Consider the following 25,985-nt stretch of genomic DNA (forward strand, 5'->3'; position numbering starts at 1 on the left):
AGTTTGACCATCACTTCACATAGCCTTTTAGATTTTCCTCCTTCTGTGAATTACTTACTTACATATTTTGCCAAATTTCTGTTGGATTTCTGGGTTTTCTTACTGTCCTGTATTAGTTCTTGGTAAAATCTTAATATTAGCTTCATGTTGAAATTATTGCAAATATCTTGTGTGAGGCATCTGAGTTGATTGCAAATATTTTTTGTCTTTCCTCTGATATGGTGGTCTAGGGTAGGTGTCCTGTTGAACAGAAATATGTACTCTTCTTGTAATTAAAACCATTAATTGTTTGCTTTATGGTCATGTCACATAAATATTCTGCCTCTTGTGATCCCAAGTTCACAAAAATAGTCCCCAACATTTTCATCATTAGCCTCATAGTTAATTTTTTTCACATTTTCCATATATTGGAACAATCTTCTCACATTCATACCTGTACTATCCCACTGATATTTGGTGCCCTACTTACTAAATATCAACTCCACATACACATGGATCTATTTCTTATCCTGTTCCAGTGTTTTGCTGTTCCCAGGTTCCCTTCTCATTTCGAAGTTGACTTAGCTATTTGTGGGTCTTTATTCCTCCATTTAAATTTTAGAGTTTTTCAACTTCCTCAAAACACTCTCTGGAATTTTTATTGGGATTGCAAAGAAATTACAAATTTATTTGGGGAGCACTAACTTCTCACAATGTTACAGGGACAGTACCGTAGCTGTTACATCATTCCCTTTGTATAGATCTCTCAGTGTCTTCACATGGTGCAGTCACTGTCAGGTGAAGTCTTAGATTCTCTGAAACAGTGCTTGCAATCTTTTTCACATCACAGCACACATAGGATATGGTCATATTTCCACGGGGTGACAGCAGGCACTTTGGTCCCATTCCAAATATTAAAGGGGATGTGTGTGTCTAAAGTTGCTCCATTAAGTATGTGTCTGCTGTAGGACTTTGATATGTAGCCTCTATCGGGTAAAACAGTTCTCTGCGATTCTGTTAATTTTTATTATACATCAGGGTTCGACTTCATGTTTTCGACATATTGACATTCTATTTCTTTTTCCTTTTGTCCATCATGTGTGATTACACTGACAGACTGGTTGACTGCCATTAAACTCACTGCCATAGAGCTTTTGAGACAAACTCTACTTGATGCAATTTTTAATAAAATGTTGGGTTTACTTAGCCAAATTCACATCCACATTTAAATTGAAATGACTCTAATTTTGCTTCCCTTGTTCTCTTATCCCCTCTCTGATTCTGGTGCCAAGGTTATGTTCGCCTCGTAAATGAGTTAAGACTGTTTTTCCTCCTTTTCCAGTTTCTAGAACAACTGGCTTAAAGCTCTAGCTTATCTAGGTTTTCAAGTTCGTTCAAAACTGTGTCTTGTTTATAATCTACTCCAGCACCCTTCCAGGGCAGCAGAGGTTGGAAAGCTAAAAACATTTCATGGATTTCATTGCAGCTGTGGTTCTGGATGTAGACTTGAGTTTAGAACAACGCTGACAGGGGACTGCAGCAGTTGTCCATTGCTGTATAACAAATCACCCACTGCCCCCACCCAAAATTTGTTTTTGTTTTTTTTTTTTTTAAATTTAAATATATCTTTATTGATTTCAGAGAGAAGGAGAGGGAGAGAGAGAGAGAAACATCAATGATGAGAGAGTCATTGATCGACCCACAACCTGGGCATGTGCCCTGACTGGGAATCGAATCCTGATCGCCTGGATCCCAGGTCGACCCTCAACCGCTGAGCCACCCCTGACCAGGCCCCACCCAAAATTTGTGACTTAAGAGCGCTATGTTTTCCTCATGATCCTGAGGGCTGTTTGGGCAGTTCCTTTTTCATTCTATTTTTATTTAAAGTCTGAGGATTCACCATTGTATTTAAGATTTTTTTTTTAAATTTATTGATTTTCTAGAGAGAGTAAGGAAGGGGAAGGGAGGAGGGGGAGGGGGAGGGGGAGAGCAAGGGCCGGGTGATGCTGACCTGTTATTCCACCCATCCATGCCACTCCCTGGTTGCTCCTTTTATGCGCCCTGACTGGAGATCAAACCTGCAACCCTGGTGTATCGGGGACAGTGCTCCAACTGAGCTGCCCGGCCAGGGCCCTCTCCTCATTCCTCTGGGTCTCCTTCAGATGTTGCATTCAACACCTCATGCATATGTTTCGCAACTAGTGCCGATGGCTAGGCAACTTCGTTCTCCCTCTCCATGGCCTCTTTAAGAACCTGCCTCAGCCCCAATAAACTCAACAAAATAATAGTAATAAAACTAGCCTCAGCAGTCACGTCACTTAAGTCACATTCTGTTTGTGAAAGCAAGTCACAAGACCAGATGAAGGGTGGAGAAACAGACTTTACCTATTGATGGAAGGAGTGCGGAAGTCCCTTTGCAAAGGGTATGCATACTAGGATGGGAGGCATTTGTGACAAGTTAAAGCTTACCCCACGGAGAGATGTGGAATCATTCTAACTTCCCTGCTGCAGAAGGTAGCAGGAACAAAGTGATTGTAGCCAATATCCTGGGGATGGAGTCCTAATCTCTCAACTTCCTAAAGCTATCAACAGCGACACAGACAACGCCTGAGCATGCACTCACTTCCCTCTGGTGCTCCCTATTTAAGTCATGTCGGTTTGTGAATTGTTAACATTTTTTTTAATCCTTGCTTTTTTGGACAATAAATGTACTAAGTTACTTACTTTGTTTTGTTTTCGATATATAGCAGGGCTTAGAATGCCGGTTTGGTCCTGGCCAGAGCACTACCTCTTTGGGGTTTGGACATTCTTCCCACGTCTGCATTGGTCCCTCCCACATCCCAAAGATGAGCAGGGCAGGTGAACTGGCGTTTCTACATTTTCCCAGTGTGAGCATGGGTTTGGGTGCTCCCTGGGATGGGAGTCCTGTCCAGGGTTGGTCCATTTTGTGCCCTGAGGAGCTGGGACAGCCCCCTACAACTCTGACTGGAATAAGTGGGTTGGAAAAGAATGATCTTACTTTTACTCATCTTTCTTAAATGTATGTATAGCCCATATCTATTTCAATGTTTAATATTAAAAGTGTTTTCAGGCTTTATTTAGAAATTTGGTAATGTTTTTGTGACCAGAAATATGCTGTAGGAACTCAGCTCTTGTTTATATCAATTAGCCTGTGGCCAAATTGGTTTCATTATACGTGGTTTTGCTTAATGTCACAGCTTCCAAGAACCTATCAGTGATGTCAAGTGAGGACTTACTATAATACTGTGAAACGTTGTCTTGAATTTATTTCTGCTCTTTCATTCAACCCCTTGTGAACAGTAACCAATTTTCCCTGAGTCAAGTGCTGTTTTGGAGATTGCCATTGTCAATCTGTTCTTGTTGCTTTGTAGGTGTGATCTGCAATAGGTCTCCCTGGAAGCTTTTACAACTTTGTTTGATGTTCTTAAATTGCATTATAATCTCTATATTTTTCTTATCTATACAATTAGCACTCTACTGTAGTCTTTTATCTTTCCTTAAAGCTGGGGAATTTACAACCCTTATTTGTACAAGTACTTCCTCTCCTGTTTTTTCTCTCTCCCTTTGGGACTCTTATAATGACAGCTGTCACTTCTAACCTCCTTGAGTCCATCTCTTTACCCCTATTATTAATCTCTATCCTCAGGCTCACTAATGTGTTCTTCCTTCGTATCAGTTTACCTGTTGAGTTTTTTATTTCAACTAGTTTTTTTTAATTAAAAGAATTTTTTTAAATTTTAAATATTATTTGACTCATTCTTACAACTGCAGTTCCTAATATCCTTTCATCTCTTTATAGTATTTATAACTTATAGTCACAATTCTAAAAAAATTAATCAAGTATAAAAAAATAAAAACTTTAGAAGTATGCAAGGACATACAATGTGGGGAGCCGGCTGGCTGCCCCTCATGAATAGTCTCCCTGGTAGGGTGCTGCCCTGGAATATCGCCAGGGGCTCGCCGACCCTAGCGCCGCCTTAGAGAGAAATCTCTGGCACGTTGACCCGCAGGGTGGGTCGGTTGAGCCAGCACCTCTACCCCCTGTAGCTTAGTTTAAAGATTAACCATTGCTCTAGGGAAGTAGAAGCCTTGCACAAGAGATTTATGGCTTTACCTGGAGACATCCAGTCTCGATAAACAAGTGCGGACGTGCAGGAGTTGGAATTGTGTTACGGTCACTGCTTGGGGTATTGTTTGGGTGCACTATAAAAAGCATGTAATCAATAAACTCGGGGCCCAGCCTGGCTCAGCTCAGCTCAGCTCAACTCCGCCTTGGCTGTAGCCCTCCCGATCCCATTCTTTTCTCTGAGTCTTTCTTTTCTAATCCTCACCCCCTCAATCAGGTCCTCGTTCGCCTGCCGGCTGGCCCCGGCAAGTGGCGCCCGAACAGGGACCTGAAAACCTGGGACGACGGTAGAGGACACCGCTCGGGGAACGCGCGCAACGCTACTGGGTAAGTGAAGGGGTAGCAGGGAGGGCGGTTAGTACATCGGGAGTAAGAAATCATGGGACAGGAGAATAGTAGAATGCTGTTCGCACAAGTCTTAAAAACAATGCTCCGTTCTAGGGGCGCCAAGGTTAGTACCTCGCAACTGCGTACATTTTTGCAGTTTGTGGAGGAAGTGTGCCCCTGGTTCCCTGAGGAGGGCACAGTGAGTTTAGAAACTTGGAACAAGGTAGGAGAACGCTTGCAGGGATATTTTCAGGCCCATGGACCCCAAAAAATGCCAGTAGAAACGTTTTCTCTTTGGACCTTGGTTAGGGATAGCCTTGACCCTCGGCATGAAGACACCCGTATGGATCCTCCCCCAGAAACCCGAGCTGACTCTGTGAAAGGTCCGCACTCTGAGGATGTGGCCACCGCTCCCCCGCTTGAGCCGGGGCCTCTTGTTGGCAATAGCCGGCCTGATAGACTCACCCCTAAGGAAGAGGGGGATCTTGAAGAAGCCGCTGCAGAGTATGAGAGAGAGAGATATGGGGAGTTTGCTTTTCTTTCTGAAGAGTGCACAAAAAGGTCTGGCCCTACCCCCTCCGCAGCCACCGCGGAGGAGGTACAGAGCAAGATGCAGGATCTGTTACAACAGATGAGAGATCTCTTGCAGGGTCCAGGCTCTGGCGGGATGAGAGGGGGTACAGATGACCCCCCTAGTTACCCTGGGACGGGTTTTGGTGCTGCTGCAGCGAGGACTGCCTTGCCGCACGCTGGACAGGCAGGGATTAAAATACTAGACCCCCGAGAGCGTGCCCTGCTTGCCCTAGCACAGAAAGGGCCGGGTCAAATCAACGACCCCGGGTGGGGTAAGGTAAAAACGGAGCTTCCACCCAGATCGTCGCTCCAATTAACCTTAGCTCAGGCACGACAGCAAGGCGAGTCTTTAGAAGGGTTTGAGGAAGAAGCATCCATATGCTACCCAATTTTTGAACAGCCCGCTCAGGGAAATAATCCCCCGAACAGAGTTTATGGGCCCATGGATTTTAAAAAATTGAAGGAACTCAAGCTTGCCTGTGCCCAATACGGGCCCACGGCACCTTACACGGAGGCCATCCTAGAGGCTCTGGACACGGAATATACTATGTGCCCCAATGATTGGAAACAATTGGCCAGAGCATGTCTGTCGGGAGGGGATTATTTACTGTGGAAATCTGAGTACACAGAGCAGTGTGAGAAAGTACATCGCCTTAACCTGCGCAATAATATACCCTCAGATCTGCAAGGACTTTTAGGGGAAGGCCCCTTTGCTGATACACCGACTCAACTCCAGTATGGGATAGGGACGTATGCGCAAGTCTCAGCTGCAGCCAAAAAGGCATGGAAAAAATTGCCCACCACCAAAAATATTACTATGGATTTAACAAAAATTAGGCAAGGTGCAGATGAATTATATCAGGATTTTGTATCTCGGCTGCTGGATACAGCAGGAAAATTGTTGGGGGACGGAGAGGCCGGTGTTATTATAGTGCGGCAGCTGGCATTTGAGAACGCAAACTCAGCTTGTCAGGCGGCCCTGCGACCCTATCGCCAAAAGAGAACTCTAAATGATTATATTCGACTTTGTCAGGACATTGGACCCTCTTATACCACGGGGGTGACCCTCGCGGCCGCTCTACGAGGACAAACCATGCAACAATATTTACAACAGCATGGTAAGGGGCGAGGAAAAGGAAAACGGGTCCCTGGTCCCCCAGGAAGCTGCTTCTCTTGCGGCCAGATAGGACACTTTACTCGTAATTGTCCACAGAGAGCCGCTGGAGGCCGCCTTGCGCCTGCAGGGCCACCACAAGGAGCTAGTCCTGGCCTCTGCCCAAGATGCAAAAAGGGAACTCACTAAGCCCGGGACTGCAAATCGAAACTGGTTATTCCAGAAATGCACACCTTGGGGCATTGCTCTCGCTGAATTTCCAGGACAGGTAGACAATCACTACCCTCCAGATAAACTTTTGCAGTTTTTTCTCAGACATTCTGTTGTTTTCCCCAAGATAGTGACGGACCAGCCTTTGCCTGATGCTGACACGGTGTTTACTGATGGCTCTTCATCGGGCACCGCCGCCTATGTGCATAAGCAACAAGTTGTCAGATGGACCACCCCCTATTCTTCAGCCCAAGAGGTGGAATTGGCTGCTGTGTGTCGAGTGCTTGTTGACTTTGCGCACAGGCCTATAAACGTTATATCTGACAGTCACTATGTAGTCCGAGGGCTCTCATGTATTGAAACCGTGCCCTTTATTGGCACCACTAACTCCACTGTGCAGCAATTATTTCTGGCCATACAAACGGCCATTTTAAATCGCAGTCACCCTTGCTATTTTGGGCACGTTCGCGCCCACACTAATTTACCAGGGCCCTTAACTGAAGGCAATAGACGGGCGGACGAAGCCACCCGACTTTACCTCGTCGGAGTGCCCGCCGCCCAGGCATCCCATGCCCTGCACCACCAAAATGCACATACTCTCCGACTACAATTCAAAATTACCAGGGAGGCGGCTCGTCAAATAGTAAAAGACTGCCCCACATGTCCTGCTCTTACTACTGTTCCTCATTATGGAGTCAACCCCCGAGGGCTGCTCCCCAACCATCTATGGCAAATAGATGTCACTCATATCCCTAGCTTTAGTAGGCAAAAATTTGTTCATATTACAGTAAATACATATTCAGGCTTTATAGTAGCCTCGGCCTTGCCGGGTGAATCTAGTACTCAAGTTATTACTCACTGCTTACGCTGTATGGCCATTATAGGACAACCTAAGGTAATTAAAACTGATAATGGCCCAGGTTACACCAGTCGGCGGTTTCAAACTTTTTGTGCCCAGTTAGGAATTCAGAGCAAGACTGGAATTCCCTACAACCCACAGGGTCAAGGCATAGTCGAGCGTGCGCACAGCACCCTCAAAAATCAGTTAATTAAAATAAAAAAGGGGGAGCTGTACCCCCTAACCCCACAGAATCAGTTAAATCATGCTCTTTTTATTCTTAATTTTTTAATTTTGGATGCTGAAGGTCACTCTGCAGCCCAGCGGCTTTGGCAGCCGATTTTATCCAAACACCAAGCTCTGGTGAGATGGAAGGATCCCCTTGATGGGGCTTGGCATGGGCCGGATCCGGTATTAATCTGGGGCCGAGGGCATGTGTGTGTTTTCCCGCAGGATGCCGAAGCGCCAAGGTGGCTCCCGGAGAGGCTGGTACGACACGCGTCCCAGGACACTTGTGGACCGGATGAGAAACCTCTCCATACACGACCGAGCCCCGCCTCGACGGAACCCAGCGTCCTCGAACTCGGTGACGGAGACCCTCGCGCGACTGACCGACCAGGCAAAGAGGATGGTGCAGAACCAAAGGACGGAGGTCACTCCTGAACGGCTGTTTCTGGCTATGTTAGCCCTGGTCGCGGCCGCCCCTGGAGCCTCTGCGGCGGTTCACTGGGCCTACCTGCCCAGTCCTCCATTGCTGCAACCTGTAACCTGGCAGCATGAGGAGGTGGTGATTTACACCAACGACACCTGGGTGGTGGGAGGACATTCCAATGTTCATATTCAACCAGTAAAGGCCTCAGACTTCACCTATCGAGGACATGCCAAGGACCAGCCCATCTGCTTTTCCAAAAGTAATGATATATCGGGCTGCTTTAAAATCGGCACCACTAAGGCTGAATCCCTGCTGCCAGTCCTCAGAGGAACCTATACCTTTAACGGCCGTCAACAGCCTTGGGCTTTGTCGGTTTCAAATTGGACACGTTGGTACGTGGACCTTTGGTATCCTTGTGACAACGCTACAGGTAGCGCCACTGCCCCTCCAGAAGGAGTGCCTATCTGCGAGGCAGATTTGACTAATCGTACTAAGCAACCATACTGGATGAACTGCAGAGGGAACTCTGGCAGACTGATCAATACGACGGGGGGTTCCCCGATCCATGATTGGTCCGCTGCGGGCCAAAGGATGGAAGGCCATTGCTGAGTCCTTTTGGTCAGTAAACCAGGGGCCATTTCAGACTCAACTGTGGCGACTCGTTGCTGCCATGGGGGGAGACATCCAAACTGATGACGAGCGGGGAAATACAGCAGTCCTTATGGGGTTGACATGGCAGTACCGTAAAGTACAGGCCTGTGTCCCGCCACCCTATGCCCTACTCGTGGGCGCCCTGAACATTACTCGGGACGCCTCATATTGGCAGATCCAATGTAATAATTGTACCCTCAGTAATTGTGTGTATAATGTGTCTCTGAATTATCAACTTATGGTAATGTACCAACCCACCTTTGTAATGATTCCTGTAAATGTCTCAGGAAAATGGTATAATGACAGAGGTCTCCAGGTAATCAAGGAGGCCACCGAGCTCCTCCTGCGGAGCAAGCGATTTATTGGCCTCCTAATCGCAGGCATTGCAGCCCTGGTGGCCGTCATTGCGGCCAGTGTCACCGCGGCCGTGTCGCTGTCTCAAAGCATACAAACAGCGCATCAGGTGAATCAACTTAGTGCCAATGTTACTCAGGCACTAGGAACCCAGGAAGCGATAGATTTAAAGGTAGAAGAAAGACTTAATGCACTCTATGACACCCTCACCATTATAGGGCGAGAAGTACAAAGCTTGAAGTTGCGATTAGACTTAGACTGTCATGCTGATTTTAAACATATTTGCGTGACCCGCAAGGAATACAACAGCTCTTCCTACCCTTGGGACAGAGTTCAAAAACATTTAGCAGGGGTCTGGCATGATGGTAATGTCTCTCTAGACTTAATACAACTTCATCAAGAAATCCTGGCCTTAAGAGAAGCACCTAAATTAGACACCTCACTTGCCGAAATGGCCCAATCTTGGATTGATGGGATGAGGGGACAGTTCCTCTCAGCAACAGACTGGAAACACGGGATTCTCGGAGTAGCCGGATTGGCTGCTCTAGTTGTCCTTGGTTTTTTAATAACACCCTGCATATTAAGAACACTCATGAAAGATATTAAAATCCTAAAAGTAGGAGTGCATGCTCTCCATTTACACACTCGCCCAAAAGCTTTAGAGCCTAATAAGTCTTTAGTTTAGAAAAGAAAGGGGGAGATGTGGGGAGCCGGCTGGCTGCCCCTCATGAATAGTCTCCCTGGTAGGGTGCTGCCCTGGAATATCGCCAGGGGCTCGCCGACCCTAGCGCCGCCTTAGAGAGAAATCTCTGGCACGTTGACCCGCAGGGTGGGTCGGTTGAGCCAGCACCTCTACCCCCTGTAGCTTAGTTTAAAGATTAACCATTGCTCTAGGGAAGTAGAAGCCTTGCACAAGAGATTTATGGCTTTACCTGGAGACATCCAGTCTCGATAAACAAGTGCGGACGTGCAGGAGTTGGAATTGTGTTACGGTCACTGCTTGGGGTATTGTTTGGGTGCACTATAAAAAGCATGTAATCAATAAACTCGGGGCCCAGCCTGGCTCAGCTCAGCTCAGCTCAACTCCGCCTTGGCTGTAGCCCTCCCGATCCCATTCTTTTCTCTGAGTCTTTCTTTTCTAATCCTCACCCCCTCAATCAGGTCCTCGTTCGCCTGCTGGCTGGCCCCGGCAATACAATATCTATTTATGATAAAAATTTAGCAAACTAGGAATGAAAGAGTACATCCTCAAAATGACCTAAAGGGTACCTACAACAATAACAAAGCTTCAGCGAACAGTATACTGGGCTGGCTATTACATCCTCAAATCAGTTTGTCTATCCAGCACCATGTTATCTTAATATTTATTAGACACTACTACTGTTTTAGTATCTATAGCTTGATAAATTGTGATCTCTAATAAATCATTTGAGTCCACTGAAGTGTCTTTGCTATTCTTGGCCCTTTTCTTATCCATATATATTTAGAGTCAGTTAAATGTTTCTTGAAAGTGGTATTTTTTATTAGAATGACTCTATGTCCAGTTTGAAGAGAATTTATCTCTTTACCATACAAAGTCTTCCTAAGCTTAAACATAGTATGTCTCTCCCTTTATTCGTCTTTTGTCTCTCAAAATTTCATAATTGTGCTTGTCATGTCTTTGTGTATCTTTTGTTAGGTTTACTCCTAGATATGTGACATTTGATGACAATGTAGTATTTCTTTTTCGGGTGTATTTTCTAGCTGTATTTCTGGTATACAGGAATGCAATTAACTTTTGCATGCTGAGCTTATTCCCAGATACATGAATAATTACATCAGTTGTGAATGAGTTTTTATTTTTCCCTTTCCAATTATTATGCATCAAATTTCTTCTCTTTAAGAGTGCACTGTTACACATAACTGGCGGGAATAGGAAATTTTAAAGAGAATGCTTATGTTTCCCCATAAGAATTATGTTAGATATGTTTTATAGATACTTTTACAAGTTTAACAAAGTTCCCTCCTACTCCTAATTAGTAAGAGTAGTGGATTTACTAAGAGTTTGTCTATAAAAGAGGGGTGAATTTTATCAAATGTTTTTTCCTGCATCTATAGTCATTTTTTTCTCCTTTATACTGTTAATGTCATAAATGACATTATAGATTTTCTAATATTATGCTGTTTGCATTTATAGGATGGTATAAACATATTATCAATCTTTTATAAAAATACAATTAGTTGGCCAGCATATTACTTAGGATATTTACATTCACCTGTTTGAATGAAAGGGGACATGAACTTTCCTGTGTTCTATGGTCCTTACTTGGCTTTCGAAACATTCTTGTCTAACAGGATGAGTTGGTGAATAAACCACAGCTCTTTTCCTCCTCTGTGGCATGTGGAACATTTGTGACAGGACCACATGGTTTTTTTTCTCATACAATATAGGGGGGACAAATAGGCTCTTTCAGTAAGCTGGCATATTGCAATAGAAGCAGGGGCCTTTGAAAGCATTTAATGTATTTTGTTTTCTCTTTAGATTTAAAAAATCCCCCTTAATATGAAGCTTTTCTAGTCATTTTGAGTCTAAAATCAACACTACAGCCTTATTTTAGGCTTCTTTTTTTTTTAGTTCTGTGGGGGGTAATGCCAACCCTCCCCATACCCAGATCCCCAATGGTGGCAAAGGTGGGGTGTAGGGAGAAGGGTGAAGGGCAGACTGGGCCAGGCAGGAATGGAGGGTTGCCTGAGAACCCACCTGGGGAAAGTGGGAGGCAGGGCTACATGTGAACTGAGGCTCCCAACCCTCAGACTTTGCTTACAAAACACAAATTTAAAGATAAAACTATTAAGAATTACCAGACATCAGAGCAGAGCATTAAGTCCCAAGTGCAGGGTCCTGTGTGACTGTACTAGCTGCACACCATGGGTTGGAACCAACTCTTTTTTTTTAATCAACATTATTCTTGCATTAATAAACTCTTTGTAAAACTTGAAAGCCTGGTAAAACTCTTCAGAAGAATACTTTAATTACTGCTTCAATTTAATAGACATAGGACTCATCAGTCTTCTGACTTCTTGAGCCAGTGCAGGAAGACAGTAAAGGGCAGCACATGAAGTAAAAACAGAGATGGAGCAAGAACAAGTAATAAAACGGCAGACTTTAGTAAAGCCCAACATCAATAATTACATTAAGTGTAAATGGTCTTAACCACCAATTAAAAGATAAAGATTAGAAAAATGGATAAAAAACTTACCTAACTAGATGGTGCCTACAAGAAATTCACTTCAAATATAATGATATGGGTAGGTTAAAGGTAAAAGAATGGAAAAAGCTATAGGACACAAACCCTTATCAAAAGAAAGGTGGAATGGCTATATTAATATCAGACTTCAGAGCAAAGAACATTACCAGGACAAAGAAGGACATTTCATAATGATAAAATGGTCTATTCACCAAGAAGACATAGCATTCTTAAATACACCAAATAACAGAGCTCCAAAATCCATGACTCCATGACGCAAAAACTGACAGACCTAAAAGGAGAAGCAGTCTGAGGACTAAGCCCTATGGTACTTCCACATTTACAAGAACCAACAAGAGACCAGGAATGTCCAGTATAGGCATAAAGAGACATTCTGGAATACCCTTTTAAAAATATATATATCTTTTATTGATTTTGGAGAGAGGAAAGAGGGGGAGAGAGAGAGATGGAAACATCAATGATGAGAGTGTCGTCATTGATCGGCTGCCTCCTGCACGCCCTCGACTGGGGATCAAGCCCACAACCTGGACATGTGCCCTGACTGGGAATTGAACCATGATCTCCTGGATCCTAGGTTGATGCTCAACTGCTGAGCCACGCCTATCCGGGCTGGAACACCCTGTGAACAAAACACAAAGATCTCTCTAAGAGCTATAAAATGACCATTCACATCATTGGAGTCCCAGAAGGAGTGTAAAATAGCAAACTGTAGAATATTTTATAAAGTAAATATGCATAGGAACCCCTACTTCTGATACTGATACATCTGAGTTGAGTATAGGAAAAAGTCTGTGTATAACACACTACATTGTTATCAGTGGCTAAATTTGTGATATGGGGTTGTTGGGTAAGAAGCAAGAAGGCACCTTACTTCTGATAACGTAAATTTCTTTTAAATTAGTAAGAACACGAGTAATTTTATTTCTGTAATTTTCAAACACAAATTGGATAAAACATACTAGAAGAGTGTTATGAGTTTGGTAGGAATTAAAATTTTTAGTTAAGAATTATATACAAAAGAACACTAACAGCCCTGGCCGTGTTGTTCAGTGGTTAGAATATCAGCCTACAGCGAAGGATTGCAGGTTCGATCCCCAGCCTCTCTTGGGGCGCATGCCGGAGGCAGCTAATTGATGTGTCTCTCTCACATCAATGTTTCTCTCTCTCTCCCCTCCCTTCTGCTCTCTCTAAATATCAATGGAAAAAATATCCTTGGGTGAGGATTAACCAAAAAAAAAAAGTACACTAACAATGGGTGTGGTCATTGAAATAGCATGCACAATCTGGTTTCTCCTTGTGCATAATTACTAGCAGAAAATCAAAATATGATGGGGAGTTAAGTATTTGGAGCCGTAACTTTAAGCACCAATCTGTGTTCTTGGTTCTGAATTAGTTCATGACCTTGTGCCCATATTAGTAGGAAGAGATAAATGCATATTTTAAATTACATACTTGGTCATATTTCTTACACATAGAATTCAGTTATAAGTCTCTTCTCTTGACATAATAAATAAGGTGTTTTAAATAAATACACATATTTTAAATTTTATTTAGATTGGGAAATTTTAGTCGAGGGCTTTGTAGTTGAACTTCTTTTATTCACCCTGCCTACTTTGCATGATTAATGTGGAGGTTGAGTTGGGACAAAGAAAAAAGTTTATGCAAATTTTAAAGTGCCTTCTAGACAGGTAATATTATTAGGAGCAGCAGAATCAATGCTCTCCCCAACAGTGAGGGTTTCTTAGCACACTGACTGGAACTCAGTAAGTATTTGCTGGGTGAGTGAATATGGACCAACTGGGACAACTTTTACCATTGACCTTTGTCACTGAACAAATAATCTGTTAGTGGGGTAGAGAAGTTCCAGGTGCATGTTGGAGATTTGTGATAACTAGAGCATGCTACCACATGCTCCAATTATCACATGCCTTTTTATCATGTAAACATCAATCAAAAACTGAACTCCCATTTCAACGTAAAAACAGGGCCTCTCTGAAAGACCCACTTAAAAAAAAGAAGCAGAAATCCCATTTCTCTTGGTTCTAGCTTTGAAATTTCAGGTCTGTCCCTTCCTACTCAAACTCATCTTATCAAATGCAATAACTTTCTTTAAAAAAAAGCTTTTATTGATTTTAGAGATAGAAAAACATGTATTGGTAGTCTCCCATACCCATCCCAACCAGGGATCGAATTGGCAACCTGGGTATGTGCCCTGATCCAGAATGAAACTGGAGACCTTTGGGTGCACAGGAGGACACTCAACTGAGCCACACCAGCCAGGGCCTGCAATAGCTTTCTAATAGGGAATCCCTGTGAAGGCAATTCCTTCAAGTCCCATCCTCCACTTTCCTCTCATTACCTTTGTCCCATCTAATCTGATTGTGCTACTTCCTTGCTGAGAACATTAACTAGCCCTACAGTAATCAAAATGACCAACCTTCTTAGCAAGGAGTCCAAAAATCCTGTCCCAGTCTGGCCCAATTCACAATGCTAGTTTCCTACTGCTGATTTAACAAATTACCACAAATTTAGAGACTTAAAGCAACACAAATTACAGGACAGTTCCTGAGGTCAAAAGTCTGAAATAGGGTTTACTAGGCTAAAATCAAGGTGTTGGTAGAGCTAAACTCTAGAGGATAATCCATTCCTTGCCTTTTCCAGCTTCTAGAGGCTGCCTCCATTCCTTGGTCACTGGTCATACCACTGACTTTAGCAACTGTTTCAGCTGCTTCTCTGACCCTCCTGCCCCCCTTCTGAGCCTTGTGATGCCATTGGGTCCACTCATATAATCCAGGATAATCTCCCTGTCTCAAGATCCTTAACTTAATCACATCTGCAAAATTCCCTGGCCATGTAAGGTAACACATTTGTTGTATGTTCCAGGGATTAGGCTATGGACATTTTAGGGGGCCATTTTCCTTTTATCACATCTATCCTCCCAGATTTACTTCCCACAACCTTCCTTTCCATGACACCTCTGCACTTTAAGCCAAATCTATTTAGCATTCTCTGCATACACCAGTGGTACCTGTTTTCCACAGAATGTAATGCAAAATGGATTAATCCACCCCAGACCTTTAAAATCAACCCCTAAAACAGCAATTTAACATGAATCTTACTACTTAATGATACCACAGACCCATAAAATGATACACAATGAAAGCAATAAAAATATTCTGTACTGTAAAAGCAATAATGAATAAACACAATGTAAAAACAGTACTGTAGGTGATAAAAATGAAAGTTAATTTTTTCTTACCTGCAATGATGATAGTCATGGTTTGAATGGGGGGGGGGGTCCCCTTCAATAATCACAATAGGTGACTGTTGTTCAGGTATTCTGTAGCCCTCTTCCAGAATCACTGTAGGTGACTCCTCTCCTGCCATTCCTTCCCTTGATTTTTTACACGGACACATAGTTCAGACTCACTGGATCTTTTCCTCACTAAAAATTTTTCAATTGACATTTGCTTTTCCAACATTCTAAAATTTGTCTAAAGTGAGGCAAAACATTATTATTGAAAGTGTTAGTGGCATGACTTACAGCAGCTATATCAGGGTGGTATTTTTCAACAAAAATTTGCACTTCAATCCATTTTGCACACATTTCTTTGATCAGTGCAATAGAAACACTTTATCTTCCCTCCTCCTCCTCTGAAGACATTTTCTCAGTTGCCACCTGTTGCTGCTCCATCAGAATTTTTGGAAGTTCTTCTGTGGTGAGTTTAGTCTTGTGGTCCTCCACTAATTCCTCTACATCATCACTACTCACTTCCAAGCCCATGGACTTTCCCAGAGACACAAGATCCTCAACAACAGGAGCATCCTCAAATACACGCTCAGGGACAGCTTATAGCCACAATTTCTTCCATGCTGGCTTCATTGTTCTGTGAGACACATCCCTCCATGCTTTGTCTATGAGATGTAAGCAATGTAGGATATTGAAATAATTCTTCCATAACTCTGAAAGTTAGCTCTGTGTCTGAGGTCATCTCAAAGCACCTTTGGAACAGTGCTTTGGTGTAAAACTTCTTAAAATTAGATATGATCTGCTGGTCCATGGGCTGGATGAGTAGAGTTGTGTTGGGGGGGCAAAAGGTTTACATTGATAAAACTGAACTCGTCCATCAACTCGTCCTCCAAGCCTGGAAGGTGAACTGGAGCATTATCCATAACAAGCAGGCACTTCATTGGAAGATTTTTGTCTTGGAGGTATTTTTTTACACTTGGCCTGAACATTTCATGAACCCACTCAATAGAAAATTGCCTGGTTACCCAAGCTTTGCTGTTTGCCCTCCACATTACATGCAACTTGCTTTTTATGACATTGTTTTTCTTAAATACCCAGGGGTTCTCAGAATGGTAGACTAGCAAAGGCTTCAACTTAAAATCTTGCATTCCCACAAAATAAAAGGGTTAGCCTTTCATGGGATTGTGTCCTGGCAATGATTTCTCCTCCTTTCTTACATAGATCCTATTTGGCATTTTCTTCCAAAAGAGGCCTGTCTCACCACAATTGAAAACTTGTTGGGGAAGGAAACCCTCTACCTCTACATAATCTTTAAATTCCAAAACAAATTGGTCAGCATCTTCTTTATTGGCACTGGCAGCTTCACCATGTATCACCATACTGTGTACGCACACTTCTTCTCTTAAACTTTTCAAACCACCCTCTACTTGCCTTGAAAATATCACGCTCAGCACTTGTTCCAGGGGTGTTTTTGATGAGGTCAGCATGCAAATGTAAAGCTTTTTTCACAAGTCATGCTCAGAAGTGCTGTCACCAGCCAACTGTTTTTCATTTAGCCATATGAAAAGCAATTTTTCCGCTTCTTCAATTGTCTGTGTTCTTTGTCTTGTGTTTTAACACCTCTTTCAACATTGGCTCCTTTAACGGCTTCTTTATTTTTTAAGATGGTACAAACTGTTGATTTGGCCATACCAAACTGCATTGCCAGATCACATACACGGACACCACTATCATGTTTGGAAATAATTTCCTTCTTCACCTCTATTGTTCTATAAATGATTCTCTTGGCTTTGCAGCTTTTATCCATTACTCACAGCAAGGGGTGATTGGCAAAGCGCCCCTGAGATGACACGAACACAGATTGATTGCATACAGTCACCAAATAAGCCCAAATATCACCTCTGTGTTGCATGGGTGCTCAGGACTCAACAGCCGACAGCTAGGCCTCAGGACCTTGCACTCAGCAGAAGCGATGTCACATGTTCAACTTCCGAGGCATGTTCGAAAACCAAAATGTTCATCAATGGAGATGATCAAAAACCACAGTACCACTGTACCACATTTCCTCACGCCTTCATAGTGCCAATCTCTCTACTGAAAAGACAAGAGACAGCAGGTTAAAATAGGTTAAGAGGCCTAACTCTGGAGTCAGGACTGTTTGGGCTCAAATCTGAGTGTCACTTAGTTGCTAAATGGATTTGGACAAACTGTTGTTATATTAACCTAGATCTAAATACCAGATTATAGGAAAAACGAAGTAAATTACATAAGAAAGCAGTTACTCAAATATAGATTGTGGAATGTTCCACAGGCAAAAATGACCTGGTTTCTCTGATAAATCCTTATTTGAAAAGGTGCTGTCAGGGGGGATTGTTTAGACTAAGAGACAAAAAAAACAAAAAACAAATTCAGTGTGTAGGCCCAAGTTTGGATGTGGATCCAAACCAACCAACCACAAAAAGGCATCTGTGTTCAGCGACTCAAATCTAAAACAGGTGTCAGAATAATGAGTAATTAAAACTGTAATGACATGGTGCTAAATATTTTTTAAAAATTGAGATGTACACCGTAAGGACAGAGATAGACACAAAGTACCATCTTGGAGTAAAATGGCATTATATTTGGGATCTCTTTAAAGATATTCTAGCAAAAAAGAGAGAAAGAGATGAAACAAGATAGGCAAAACATTTACAGCTGAACTGAGTAATTGTTACACAGAGATTTGGTCCTACTACTTTACTTTTCTGTGTTTGATTTGTTCCACAATACACCTCTGTAAAAATACATCTCCTAGGAAGCTTTTCTTTCCCAGCTTCTATCTAAAAGTTAGTGATTCCTTTAATCTTCTCCCTTAACAGTTTATTCACATCTTTACCATCACAGGACATAAGCACGCCCCACTGTTTAGGTATACATTACTCCTAATTATGCTCATCACGCAAGGGACTCTGCTATATTCTGGGTACACAGTGGTGGGCAAGGGACATGCCCTCTCCCCCGGTTTACACGCAACAGCCCCTGTGCGGGGGCAGACAAAAGCCCAGCAAGCCTGCAGCCAAGTCCAGGAGGCGGCTGGAAAACGCAAGGGCGCTGAGGAGGGAGAGGGGTGGGGAGAGCGGGCCAGGGGCAGGGGGCTCAGGAAGCCAGGGGAGAAGACGGACGGGAGGCCCGCGGTGGGGGCCCAGCCAGCGCTCGCCTGCGCTCTGCGGACGGGCCCGAGTCACACTCGTTACTACAAAAGTAACAGTCATTTCGGGAAATGTGAAAAATACTAAAATGACCACTTTTGTCACCTAAAAAGAACCACTATACCTCAGCTTTTTTTTTTTTCTTCCAGCAACTTTTAGGGTTTCAATACTAAGACCCAAAAGAAGCTTTAAGAAAATCCACTTTTAATCCCATTGTCCGGCAGTGAGCGTTATTATTTTAGGAAACTTTTTAAGTTTCTCCATAGGGAAAAGCACGCCCATACACGCGTACCCACGGGCCGCGCTCCGAGACCCCCGCCTCGCCGCTCGCAGCACCTCGGCTGGCTTCCGAAACGTTCCGCGCGGCGCGGCCTTGGCTTCCCCGCGCCCCTACTCCCGCACCCCGACCTCGTCCCTCACCCTTCCCAAACCTGCGTTCCCCCGTCCGACGCGACCCTTCCCCTCCCCACCTCCCAGAGACCTGGGGCGCGCCCCGCGGCCAGGTGCGCCGGCCCCGCGCCAGCCCACAGCGACCGCTCCGCGAGCAGCCCCGCCCCGCCTCGCCAAACCCCGCGATATCTCACCCGCGCCGCAGGTCCGTCGCCCAACGGCTCTGCAGACCTCGAACCTTCTCAACCCCTACGCACGCGCTCTGCGGCCCCTAACGTCCCCGGCTCCGCCCCGCCATTTCACTCCCCTGACGTCAGGGAGCTCCCCGCCTTCACGCCATGCCAATCACCCACTTCTTCCCTCTGCCAACCTCGCAACAGGCCTCTGAATGGCTGATCTTGGGAGTGAACGTCGCGGAGGAGTGGTCACGATAGGTCGGCAGGCGGCCCCGCCTTACCGCATTTTGCGCTAAAGGTGATTGGCCGGCGTCTCCTTCCAATCAGGGGAGGGCTGTCGGATTCAAATCGAGAGCGTTCTGCTTGCGGTCGGTTGGTCGCAGTCGAGTCGTTTGCTTGGCCGGACGTGGACGGTTGGTTCGCTGCGCCCGCTCTGCCCGCGCCGTCGCTTCTCCGCGCCGCTCACCTGCTGGCAGGATGGCCCACAAGCAGATCTACTACTCCGACAAATACTTCGACGAGCACTACGAGTACCGGTGAGCGGGCGGGCCTGCGGGCTCCCTCAGCGGGGGGCGGCCGGGGTTCGGCTGGGCCGGAAGTCGGGGGAGGGCGGCCGCCGGGACTCGGAGTGGGCCGGTCGGGGTCGGAGCGCTTCGCTCTCGCCTGTGCAGGACCGGACAGGTCTCCGTTCTTTGTTCCGTCTGTGAGAAGGTGGAGGCAGGGGCGGGGATGGGGCTGGGGCCGCGTCTGGTATTAAGCTGCTGCCTTGAAGGGTGCGGGCGAAAGGGCAGCGGCTGGCCGGGGCCGAAAGCCCGCGGCCGCAGCGACTCCTCCCTGGGTGCCCGTCCCCGAGACTGAGGAGCTAGTTGGCGTTCTTACTGCCGTTTCCCTCGGCCAGCCACTTTGGGCTGGAGGGTGGAAGGGTAATTTTGGTTTGTTAACATAACACTTTTTTTTTTTTTTAAGCTTTTGAAGTTAGTGATACTGAAAATGACCTTGAGGGGGAACCCCCGAAAACTTGGCATATTGATTGGGGTTTAAAAGTGTTTATTGGGTGACCTACGTAAACTTTTGTACGGTAACCATGATGACCGAGGGCATTATTTAAAGGGGTTTCCTTTTAAGACTAAATTGAGAACTCGAGTGGACATTGGGCACTTTTCCTGCTGGTGTGTACTGGCCAGATAATCTTGACTTTGAGGAGTTTTTGGTTTCTGAGTTCTGGTGTGATGCACCAGAACGTAGTTGCTAAAACTGATCTGTAAAATTAGCAACCGGTATTGTGGGAGGGAAGCAGCCGGTCAGTCGTTGGTCTTATTGTCCGCGGGAGACTTCCGGGGGGCGTGGCTTCCGGGCCCGCTCGGCCCTGTCCTCCGGCGGTCACTGGGAAGCCGCGTTCGGGGGCCCAGGAGCCACCGTGTCTGCTGCCCTTCCAAGTCTAACAGTGCACTTGAGCAAGAAAGGACGTTGTGCTTGGCGCATCTCTCTATTTCTCCTTGGAAATATATATTCTTAGAAGAAAAACTGAGGGTTTTAGAGATTAGTAATACCTGCATTGTTTCATATTCCAACCAGAAAATTTTTTTCCCCTGGATATAAATTTGAAGTGGATCATCTTATTTTTACACAGTAACTACATTATTACACAGCCCCAATCCTGTAATATGATGGCGTAATGTTGTTATGTGTTGACCAAGAGCCCAGCTGGGGATAGAAAATAATGGATAGAATGTAAACCATATTACCTCTCTAAAATCTGGGAAAATAATTAATTCTGAAACATGGCTCCAAGTAAATTAATACACCTTTCAGGTCTTCTGGCAGTAGTTTCATTTTTTAATTTCAATAAACCAACAGTCACTGATGAGCACTAAGTAACTAGACTGTGCTAAATTTTAGCCGAATTTACTTAGTGGTTTGTGTGTGTTAGTGTATACAAGAAAATCCTGTCATATTTAAAGTGATCTTTTCTAAACCATTATTAATTAAAGATGATTGTCTTTCTTAAGCCACTTGTCTTTATAGGAACAGAACAGTGATTAATCTTCAGAGATACTTCTAAAGTCAAATCAATAATTCATAAAAAAAAAATCACTGAGGTGAGATTCTAGGAAGGTTTGTATATAGTGGTGCAGCATGCAATGTGAATTTCAGAAGTGTTTATTTTTGCCAGTATGCAATTATCTGTATCTTTGTAAATGCAAATTTAATTTCCTATTCCTTTTACTTAAGCTTAGGTTCTTTTATAAATGAATTGCAAGACTTAGTTCCGTTAAATAACATCTGGAATGAGTATTATAGGATTGTATGGCTTTAAATTTATAAATGCTGTATATTGGTATCTTTTAAATCCTGTCCACAACTGCTAATTGCATCTTGTAGCTCCTTTGTTGCTTATAATTGTTTTTACTTCCTCCCCTCCATGAGAAGCTCATAGTACTGAAGTAAACATTGAGTTTTGGAAATAATTTTTCTTACACATAGTTAGAAGACTATCTCCATGCAGTGGAATTTCCTTGTGAGCTTGAGGCTACTTAATAAATTTTCCTTTATATCAAACACCTTGATGTGTGAACCTATTTACATAGTTTCTGGAAAAGGTAGGGGTTGTGACTTCTATCTAAATAACATGTTGGTACATTTATGCAGGCATACTTAGTAAGAGTACAAATCTAGTTAGCACTACATTTCTCTTTGAGACTCATCAATATGTAAAATGAGGTAACAGGTTATTTGTAGAACCTTACAGTAGATGTTAGAGCAGCATTTCAAGAATGAATGAGGTAGCTGGTAAGTATTAAGAATCACCATGTAGTTCACGGGCGTTGGTGAAATTTTAACCAACTATGATAGTAAGCATAATTTGACTTGGCCTCATGGCAATCTAGCAACATAGAATTGTTCTACGGGTCACCTTCATTCTGCAAATAATATGAAATTGGTACTTAACTAACCAGCCACAGACTAGGTTGATGACAGATTAGTCTTATGATGGGTTGTTGGTTCACTTTTCCTGAGTGCCAGGAAGTAACCAGATTGTCCCTTTCTCACCCCCAGCCAGTGATTCACAGGTATAGAAATCCTATACTGGTCAAAAAATTTGGTTGGTGGTTATGGATCACTATAAAACTAATACTCCTAACTGGAAATGGTAGAATGGGGCTGGGAACTGTGATTTTTATAAAGATCTTTCTTTTGTAATTAAATGAGAAGGGGGGGGTGACAGATTAATGTTTAAGAATTTAACAAAGCTATAATTATATGCATTCATGTGTTTTGACATTGAAGAATATTGAATGCCTTCAAAAAAATACAACAAAAACAAGTTTTGTGTATAGGTCAGTAACTTACTGGAAAACCGAAGGTTGCAGATACATGTGTATGTGTTATTAGCGGCTTTTTTGCTTTTGATTCTGAACAAAATATAAAGCAACTTCGGGAGTATACAAGGATTTGTATCTACTACAAATCTACAATGTTCAGTAATAGGGAACCCAAATTAATTGTTAACAAATGAGATTTTTCTCTTTATATAAAAGGCTACATGAGGCTCAGGTGACATCTCCAATCAGGGACCATCCTCTATTTACAACAGCATCTGTGGTCTTAGCTTATCTAGCTCCCTGATCAGGTCAATCTGCTTCCCAATCAACGAGGAGGAGAAAAAGAATTGGGCATGTTCTTTACTTTTGAGGACACTTTCCATAAATTACCTATTTTCTGCTTATGTACTATTGCCTAGGTTTTAGTCACATGATCAAAGGTAGCTGCAGGGAAGTCTGGGTGCTTTTTGGATAATTGTGTGTCCAACTTAGTTTTGGGGGTCCTATTCCTGAAGAACATTCAGACAACTAGCAAAACCTCTGTTAGGAAAACAATTAATCCTAAATAAAATGCTTTCTGGGTTTGGATTGCATATTTTTACCTCCCTAATTTGAACATAGGCCATTGAAAATCAGAATTAAAGGTAGTGGAGATTGTACTCAAGAGAGACACCAATTCATGTAATATGGCAATTGCTTTAAAGAACTTTGAGGACAAAAAAACCCACAAATTTTAAGTATCTTAAAGATGCATGTGTAAAGATAGTAACTAGAAAACGCATATTTACACACAGAACACTAATAGTTGGTTATGTCTTTCACAGGCATGTCATGTTACCCAGAGAACTTTCCAAACAAGTACCCAAAACCCATCTGATGTCAGAAGAGGAGTGGAGGAGACTTGGTGTCCAACAGAGTCTAGGCTGGGTTCATTACATGATTCATGAGCCAGGTAAGTTTTGCTATTTGGGAAAGCATTAACTGAATTAAAATAGTAGCAGGTGTGTTGAGTTTTTTTTAAAGTAATACTGACATTCAGAGATATCCTAAAGTAACTGATAAGTTTCACTATTTTTGAATTTCTTTTCCTCCCTAGAGAGGGTTCCAATTTTATAGTAAGTAAAATACCACACAAGTAAAACCAATGCATTTTTCTCCCATGCAAAAAAATATCGAGTCAAAAAAATAGCCTGTTCTATTTTTCAATTTGTCATTGTTAATAATATCTTAAAAGTATTTTACCATAAATATATTTAGAATTATGGTATCCCTTCTTTGAAAACGAAGAACTTTAAGACAACTTAAGTTTTATGTATAGAAATGTATGCAGTGTATTTAAAGTGCTTTGTCTTTTCCTTTAGCCTTCTCTTAAAGGTTAATTGGTGTCAACCACATTTAAGATTAAATGAGATAACAGCCACTGAACTCAAATGTGCTGCCTTAATGTGTTGTGCATTATGAGTGCTTATGTTAAGTGGTATTTACCAGAGTTTTCTAGATACTAAACAGTAAACTAAACTAAAACTCTGGGGTTAAATTCTACTTACGGGTAATCAATAAATCTAACTTCAAGGATTTATAATGCTTTGAACAAAATTTGAAGGTGTACGGCAGAAGCTGCATTAGGTGGAACTAAAGCTATTTTGCTTTCCACTTGTGTTAAAGAAAAGCAGCATCAAAAACTTTTTAAGACTGGCAACTGTCTTGGGATTTACACATGTAATCATGTTAGAGTTCAAGAGATGATTCTCCAGGTAATACAAAAGCAGTTGAACTTAATTGTAGATTCCTGCCTCTGCCCCCCGCCCCCCCCCCCCAGTGGATCCTTGGGACCTGCAGATTTATAAGCTGGTGGTTTTGAATGAGGTGTGTATTAGGTGTCTTTGCCCCAAGAGATAACTTGTCTCTTTATTTTTCACTGGAATTGAGGTTCTAAAGGTAGAAACCATTCTCCCCAAAGGAATGTCTCTATTTACCATCCCTTTTCTCCAGGGTGGTAAAACTAAAATAGTGGGGAAATACTCTCATTGTCAGGTTGTTTTCTTCTGTTTACTGTGGACAGTGACTTTGAAGTAAAATTCATTTCAGATACCTCAATACGTAACTTTAATTGACCATAGATTTGTTACAATTTTGGTTCAGTTGAGAATTCTTTGAATTTTGTTTGAGTGAAAATTAACCATGTTATATTAAAATGGTTTAAAACATTTTCTTTTCACAGAACCACATATTCTTCTCTTTAGACGACCTCTTCCAAAAGATCAACAAAAATGAAGTATATCTGGGGATCGTCAATTAAATCTTTTTCAAATTTAATGTATATGTGTATATAAGGTAGTATTCAGTGAATACTTGAAAAATGTACAAATCATTCATCCAAACCTGTGCATGAGCTGTATTCTTCACAGCAACAGAGCTCAGTTAAATGCAACTGCAAGTAGGTTACTGTAAGGTGTTTAAGGTAAAATTTCTTCTAGTTACTTTTCCTCTTAATATAAGTGCCTGTTTGACTTTACCTGTTATTTTTGTTAAATAAAGTTTGTATGTTGCATTTATCACTGTGTGAAATTATTGTTTATTTTAAGGTTAATTCATGAGTAGAGGTTGGATGGTTTCAGTTTTACGATTTTAGTCCTTAGGAAATTTACTTTAAGTGGGTTTCAAATAGCTTGGTGTGACGAGGGTGCCATTTAATTTACTTACAAAGAAACCAAGAAACAGGGATAAATTTACTAGAGCTAAAGCTGGTTTTATAGCTCTAATTATTAGTTTAGTTCATAGAGAATTGTCTAGAATCTCCACTTGAACAGAAAAACGCCGAACTTAATACTCTCCGGGTTGCTTCCACTTAAGAACTGCCACATCTAGTCGCCTTGGGAGAAACTATTTAATCCTGTTTCTCCCTTTCTCCAATGCCCCTGGGGGTGTTTCCTACAAAATATCACAGCATTCAGGAGCACTGGAAAAACAAAAACACCCCACCTTCATGTCCTATATATTTTGTCTGTAAATTGCCTTTTTTGCTGCTAGGGACATTTTAAAGATGCAAACAGTCTATCTTCATTGGTATGCTGGAGAATCCTTTGAAATGAGCTTAAGGTAAACCTAACACCTAAGTTCGGTGGTCCTCTATGTCTCTGGCAAGGGGGTGCTTTTACACATAATGAGCACAGTAAATAGGGAAGCGGCCTAGAACTTTCACTCCCAGGGAACCATCCAATAGAGGTCTAGGGTTAGCAAGCCAAAAGGAAGATGCCAGAATTACTAAGTAAACATTTCATTTAGGGCAGACCAAAGAATAGGCACAGGCTGTGGAGACGTCCCCCTCCCCAACCTCCAGCATTGATGACTACTGCCAAACCCTAGGCCTTTCCAGACTGGAGGTTTGGGTGTGTCCAGGCATGTTTAACCTGTGGGGCCCACCTTAAGAACGAGCTACCTGCGTTTTTCCTGCTTGAAATACCTGGTAGTCACTCAACCCCTCTCAGTGCAAGGCACAGGTTTCCTAGCATTAACCTTTAGCCTATGATTTTGAACCTAATCAACTCTAAGGGTCAAACAGCAT

The 25,985-nt window shown here is 43.0% G+C and overlaps 2 protein-coding genes and 1 long non-coding RNA gene across 4 annotated transcripts; 2 read left to right on the plus strand and 1 right to left on the minus strand.

The window, feature by feature from the left end:
* The first annotated feature begins 4,097 nt into the window (after window positions 1-4,097).
* On the plus strand, window positions 4,098-10,658 carry LOC308563830 (endogenous retrovirus group K member 13-1 Env polyprotein-like). Its single transcript, XM_081151361.1, has 4 exons — window positions 4,098-4,187; window positions 4,344-4,453; window positions 7,642-7,840; window positions 8,472-10,658. The coding sequence occupies exons 3-4, from the start codon at window positions 7,643-7,645 to the stop codon at window positions 9,528-9,530; spliced, it is 1,257 nt and encodes a 418-aa protein (XP_081007487.1). The 5' UTR covers window positions 4,098-4,187; window positions 4,344-4,453; window position 7,642; the 3' UTR covers window positions 9,531-10,658.
* Window positions 10,659-11,835: 1,177 nt separating this feature from the next.
* On the minus strand, window positions 11,836-19,119 carry LOC308563831. 2 transcript variants are annotated; one of them, XR_013999852.1, is made up of 3 exons: window positions 19,013-19,119; window positions 15,353-17,437; window positions 11,836-12,712 (listed from the first exon to the last, which is right to left on the minus strand). It is a non-coding gene; the product is annotated as an uncharacterized lncRNA (long non-coding RNA). The 2 variants fall into 2 exon arrangements; XR_013999853.1 differs by having other exon boundaries at window positions 18,824-19,062.
* Window positions 19,120-19,424: 305 nt separating this feature from the next.
* On the plus strand, window positions 19,425-24,975 carry CKS2 (CDC28 protein kinase regulatory subunit 2). Its single transcript, XM_081152023.1, has 3 exons — window positions 19,425-19,633; window positions 23,245-23,372; window positions 24,642-24,975. The coding sequence occupies exons 1-3, from the start codon at window positions 19,575-19,577 to the stop codon at window positions 24,692-24,694; spliced, it is 240 nt and encodes a 79-aa protein (XP_081008149.1). The 5' UTR covers window positions 19,425-19,574; the 3' UTR covers window positions 24,695-24,975.
* Window positions 24,976-25,985: the final 1,010 nt, after the last annotated feature.

The sequence above is a fragment of the Miniopterus schreibersii genome (genome assembly GCF_964146895.1).
Source record: "Miniopterus schreibersii genome assembly, chromosome: 11".
In the NCBI taxonomy this organism is placed as follows: Eukaryota; Metazoa; Chordata; class Mammalia; order Chiroptera; family Miniopteridae; genus Miniopterus; species Miniopterus schreibersii.

What these genes read in the sequence shown, in the direction of transcription:
- CKS2 (XM_081152023.1), top strand. Translation starts at nt 19,575, where the DNA reads ATGGCCCACAAGCAGATCTACTACTCCGACAAATACTTCGACGAGCAC. An exon ending in GACGAGCACTACGAGTACCG is followed by an intron (nt 19,634 to 23,244) that starts GTGAGCGGGCGG and finishes TGTCTTTCACAG; the next exon opens with GCATGTCATGTTACCCAGAG. An exon ending in TTACATGATTCATGAGCCAG is followed by an intron (nt 23,373 to 24,641) that starts GTAAGTTTTGCT and finishes TTCTTTTCACAG; the next exon opens with AACCACATATTCTTCTCTTT.
- LOC308563830 (XM_081151361.1), top strand. Translation starts at nt 7,643, where the DNA reads ATGCCGAAGCGCCAAGGTGGCTCCCGGAGAGGCTGGTACGACACGCGT. An exon ending in TGCAGAACCAAAGGACGGAG is followed by an intron (nt 7,841 to 8,471) that starts GTCACTCCTGAA and finishes TCAGTAAACCAG; the next exon opens with GGGCCATTTCAGACTCAACT.